Source organism: Lathyrus oleraceus, chromosome 5, assembly GCF_024323335.1.
Source record: "Lathyrus oleraceus cultivar Zhongwan6 chromosome 5, CAAS_Psat_ZW6_1.0, whole genome shotgun sequence".
NCBI classification, from domain to species: domain Eukaryota; kingdom Viridiplantae; phylum Streptophyta; class Magnoliopsida; order Fabales; family Fabaceae; genus Lathyrus; species Lathyrus oleraceus.
In genome coordinates, this window is record NC_066583.1 from 484,676,332 (window position 1) to 484,681,840 (window position 5,509).

A 5,509-nucleotide genomic window follows, 5' to 3' on the forward strand; every position below is an offset into this window, starting at 1 on the left:
CATCCAAAAGGATGAAAATATGAAATGTTTGGTTTTCTTCCTTTACACAGTTCATAGGGAGTCTTTTCCAGAATCGGTCTTATAGAGATTCTGTTCTGAATGTAACACGCTGTATTTACAGCTTCTGCCCAAAAGTGCTTTGCCACATTAGTTTCATTGATCATGGTTCTGGCCATTTCTTGGAGTGTCCTATTCTTCCTCTCTACAACTCCATTTTGTTGTGGAGTTCTAGGGCAGGAGAAATCATGGGATATTCCATTAGAGTCAAATAATTCCTCAAAATCTTTGTTTTCAAATTCCCCACCATGATCACTTCTGACTCTAATAATTTTAGAGTCAAATTCTTTTTTCACTTTGGAGCAAAAACTAGTGAATACAGAGTGAGACTCACTCTTGTGCTTTAGGAATTTCACCCATGTCCAGCGGCTGTAATCATCAACAATGACTAGTCCGTACTTCTTTCCATTGACTGATGTTGTTTTCACAGGACCAAATAAGTCAATGTGGAGAAGTTCCAGAGGCTTTGAGGTAGAAACAACATTTTTCTTTTTAAAGGAAGTTTTTGAAAATTTTCCTTTCTGACATGCTTCACACAGAGCATCTGAAGAAAACTTCAGTTTAGGTAGGCCTCTGACTAACTCGAGTTTATTTAGCTGAGAAAGTTTCCTCATGCTAATGTGGCCCAAGCGTCTATGCCATACCCATTGCTCTTCATGGACCGACATCAGACATTTAACATTTTGTTCTTTTAAATCAGAAAGATTAATTTTATAAATGTTGTTTTTCCTCTTGCCTGTGAAAAGGACAGAGCCATCATTCTGATTAATGGCTTTACATGTTTTTTGATTAAAGATTACATCATAACCGTTATCACTTAATTGACTTATGGATAACAAGTTATGCATTAATTCTTCTACGTAAAGGACATCAGATATAGAGGGAAGAGTACCATTACCAATAGTTCCGGAGCCTCTGATCCTTCCTTTCTGATCTCCTCCGAAACCGACAAATCCAGCGTCTTTAAGTTCCAGACTTTGGAACATAGACTTTCTTCCCGTCATGTGTCGCGAGCATCCAGAGTCCAGGTACCATGACTGGTGTCTGAACTTTGCTGCATAGGATATCTGCAACATGGACAATCTTATCTTTCGGTACCCAGAATCTCTTGGGTCCTTTATGATTAGTTTTCCCAGAGTTTCTTATAACTTTGGGTTTTCTAGCATTTCCAAATTTTTGTTCTTGTGTGTGTGTATAGTGATATGAAAAAGGAGATTTAAGTTGATCACTAGTAGAAGTTTTATTTTCCTTAGGATCATACCCAATTCCCTTTTTATTGTTCTGACTAACTCCATAAATCATGGATGCCATAATACTCCTATCTATCCCATTTTTCAGAAATTCTTGAAAGGCTTCTTCGTATTCATAAATTACTTTATTTGAAGTTTGTGGTGCTTGAGACAACGCTTCTTCTAATTCTAAGCTTTTTCTTTTTGCTCCATCTCTTTCTAATGTTAAAGACCTGATTGTATCTTCTCGTGCTAGAATTGTTATCTCAAGTTCACTACATTCTTCAAATTTTGCTTTAAGACAGCCTTTTATATTTTTAAATTTTTGTTTTAATTTCTGATATGAGCTAAGAGTTTCTGACAAGCATGATTCTAGATCAGATCGAGAGAATTCAGAAAATACCTCTTCAGATTCTTCATCTGAGCTACTCCTGGATGTGGTAGCCATAAGGGCCACGTTGGCCTGTTCATCAGAGTCAGATTCTGATGACCCAGATTCACTATCATCCCAGGTAGCCATTAGTCCTTTCTTTGTTCTGAAAGTATTTTTCTTGAAGCTTTCTTTTCTAGAATTGTCTTTCTTCAGCTTTGGGCATTCATTCCTGTAGTGACCTGTTTCTTTACATTCATAACAAGTAATATCTTTGTTAGGTTTATCTTTTGAGGTTGATTTTGATCGATCCCCTCTGGGTCTTGGTCTTCTGAAGTTGTTGTTCCTCTTTTTCTAGAGTTGTTTAACTCTTCTGGTTAGGAGGGACAATTCTTCTTCATCATCAGAATCTTCTGGTTCAGAGTCATCAGTATCTTCAGTTTCTGCCTGGAGAGCTTTGGTTCTGTCAGGTTTGCGTCTTTCAGATCTGGACTTTAATGCTACGGACTTGTTCTTTCTCTGAGGCTCATCTTCCTCTAGTTCTATCTCATGACTTCTGAGGGAACTGACAAGTTCTTCAAGGCTGATATTGTTCAGATCCTTTGAAAGTTTCAGAGCAGTGACCATGGGTCTCCATTTCTTTGGCAGACTTCTGACTATCTTTTTGACGTGGTTTGCAGTTGTGTATCCTTTGTCTAGAACCTTGAGACCTGCAATAAGAGTTTGGAATCTAGAAAACATTGCCTCTATAGCTTCGTCATCTTCCATTTTGAAAGCTTCATATTTTTGGATAAGCGCCAGAGCCTTTGTCTCTTTGACTTGAGAGTTTCCTTCATGAGTCATCTTCAGAGAGTCAAGTATATCTTTGGTTGTTTCTCTGTTGGTGATCTTTTCATATTCGTTGTAAGATATAGCATTGAGATGGTTTTTGAAGACACGATTCTGATCTTCTGACATCTTACTTCTGGGAACTTCAGCTCCATTTTCAGACACTGGAGGTGTGTATCCATCCGTGACAATGTCCCAGAGGTCAGCATCATAACCCAGAAAGAAACTTTCGATTCTATCTTTCTAATAGTCAAATTTCTCCATCAAAAACAGGAGGCTTAGCATTGTAACTATCTCTTTCATTTGTGTGGGCCATAGTTTTTCTCGTACTGGATCTCTCTACACTGTTAAGTGTTTGATTGAAAAATCAATAACAGAGCCGGAGCTCTGATACCAATTGAAGGTGAGAAAAACAAGAAAGGGGGGGGGGGGTTTGAATTGTTTGGAAAAAAAAATAAGCGCTTTTTCAAACTAGAAAATCACACAAGGATTTTATACTGGTTCGCTTATAACACAAAGCTACTCCAGTCCACCCGGCCAAGGTGATTTCGCCTTCAACAAGGACTTAATCCACTAATCTTGAAAGATTGATTACAAACAACGTCTAAGAGAAAGATCTCTTAGTCCTCTCAAGTATACAGACTACACAGAGTCACTTGAGGAAATAAAACAATAGATAAAAGATTTATGTAATCTAGAGTGCTTCTAAGATAAGCAAGTATTACAACAGTAAGAACAATGTGTTTCACGTTCCAAGCAAAAGCTTCGTGAAGATGGAGAGAATGAAAACGTTTTTGTGTGTTGATGATTCAGTATGTTCTTGTATTGTTTTCTTCTAGACTCAATGTTGATTTGCAGTCCTTTATATAGAAAAGTGAAGTAGTCGTTGAAACTGATGGATAATAATATGAATTAATGCCATAGCTTAAATAGCTTCTTGCCAAAAAGACTTTTTCTTCTCGAATGACTACTTTCCAAATATAGTTCCTGTTCATTTGAATTTGGAGTTTAACGTATCTTTCTGTATTAGGAAATCCATTTCCAAAACTTTATTTGAAGTTAACGTTACTCTTCCTTATTTAGCAATTCCATAATCAGAGTCTTCGTACTTCTGGATATCTTGGAATCTTGCTATCTAACTTCTGATGTTGATCTCTTTTGAGTTCTGATGGTTTCTTCAGATAGCGCTGATAGCTTCTGGAGTTTGACATACCGTAGTTTAGAGGCAGAAGTTCTATAGCGTACTTCTCGTTCAGATGCTTCTGATGTTTTGCTGTTTTGCTCAGAGTTAGACTTTCTTGAACGTGTTTCCACTTCAGATGCTTCTGATCAATTGATAATTTGTATCTGATCTGGTTCTGTATCTGATGACATCATCAGATCTCTTCCTTCTTTCCTTAGAACCCTGCACACTTAGAAAGTTTTCGTTAGGGTGCCATTTTTGGTTTCATCCTTTGTTATCATCAAAATCATGGAATCTGATGTAGAACAATTTTTGTTCTTACACTTTATACAATGTCAAATACAAAAGCAAAGCTGAAACTGAGATGTTACCCCAATGAAGAGTTGATGTTACTGTTGTGTCGGCTACTGCCTAATCGGAATAGAACCAATTTTAGTGAGTATCAAAGTTGCTTTGCGTTGACAAAATTGTTGCGAATTAGAATTGTTAACACATGGTGATGACTGAGCCATTGATGTTGTTGGACTTGGTTTGTAAAGGGAATCACGGTTTTATGGTTGAAACGATGGCCATAGTTTCTTGAAGAGGTGGTGTGAGAATGGAGGAATCGGAAGCAACTCGGTTGGTGAGGGTTATAGTGTAGTCCTTCTCTAATCACAACACCAACAGGGGGGTCATGATAACCGGTAAGAAGAGAAAACACATAGTTCTGACCATTGTGACGAGCTTCGGTAACAAGACCTAGATCTGGAGGATAGGCTCCTCCATTAGCAAACCTAACAGCTGATTCATTTGCATATGGATGAGGAAAGCAATCACTGAGTTTACCGGGACGTGTGAACATCTCATCCTCATCATTAGGGCCATCTTCCACCTCAATCTCAGCAGCCATGGCCTTTACTTCCCCTTCTGTGTAAGCAACACCAAGCAAATCATGGTATGATATCAAAGACATAAAATGACAGGAAGCACAAACTTGTGTATAAACTTGATGACCATGACGAATTGAAGCATGGTCATATGAACTGAGGATGCCCTCGTGAGGACATGGATAGCTTGGAGAAGCCAGACCATGCTCGGCTTCATCAACTGATGTTGTTGTTGCAAAACCTAATAACTCTGAGACTCCAGCTCCAATTAATGCAAGGGCTTTTAAGGATCTGCTGCTTCTAGAACCAACACCATCATTCTTTGTGATAATGGATGACACGAACAAAGGATTAAGAGAATGAGATTGGAGTTTCCTCCTCAATAACGACTGAATAACGCCTCTAGCCATCTCGATCCACAAAATGTTAGAGAGAGATTAGGATTGAAGATCGAATGAAGAATAAAGAGAAGGTGAAGGAGGGTGGAAGGAATGGGGGTATTTCACGACGGCGACGGTTATAGTGAAATGTGTGGGAAGAAGAATGGGTGAAGGAAGAAACAGAGGCGCGGCGGGAGTGATTGGTCGTTGTGGGTGGAAAAACGTTGTTGCGAAGGTGTGGGTTGATGGTGTGAATTGCACGACAATGGAAGTGAGAGGACGACGAGGAAAGTTCCGTGTGTCGTTAAAAGAAGAAGATCTGGTTTGTAGTTGTTGGAGGGTGGATTTCTTGAGGTTCTTTTCAGAAGATGAATCGTCCTTTGGTTCTCCCCCTAACTATTAATCAATTCCTTTTTTTTTTTTTTCTCCTCCTCTTTTTTTTTTCGCCAGCTGTCCTCTTGGACATAGGGAGTACCATCTATGAGTTGCCATCAACAATGCCGTTGGGAATGGAAGGAGGCGACATGTGTGGTGTATGCATTGGGGAATCACTTTTTATTTTAGCCAAATACAAAATGAGATAAGAATGTCTC

General features: G+C 38.8%; 1 protein-coding gene across 1 annotated transcript; it reads right to left on the bottom strand.

Moving 5' to 3' along the window:
* Positions 1 to 4,109: 4,109 nt before the first annotated feature.
* LOC127081472 (cytochrome c1-2, heme protein, mitochondrial-like) lies at positions 4,110 to 4,946 on the bottom strand. Its single transcript, XM_051021727.1, has one exon. The coding sequence runs from the start codon at positions 4,944 to 4,946 to the stop codon at positions 4,110 to 4,112; it is 837 nt and encodes a 278-aa protein (XP_050877684.1).
* Positions 4,947 to 5,509: the final 563 nt, after the last annotated feature.

Excerpts from the sequence above, each read along its gene's own strand:
- LOC127081472 (XM_051021727.1), bottom strand. The coding sequence starts at position 4,946 with ATGGCTAGAGGCGTTATTCAGTCGTTATTGAGGAGGAAACTCCAATCT.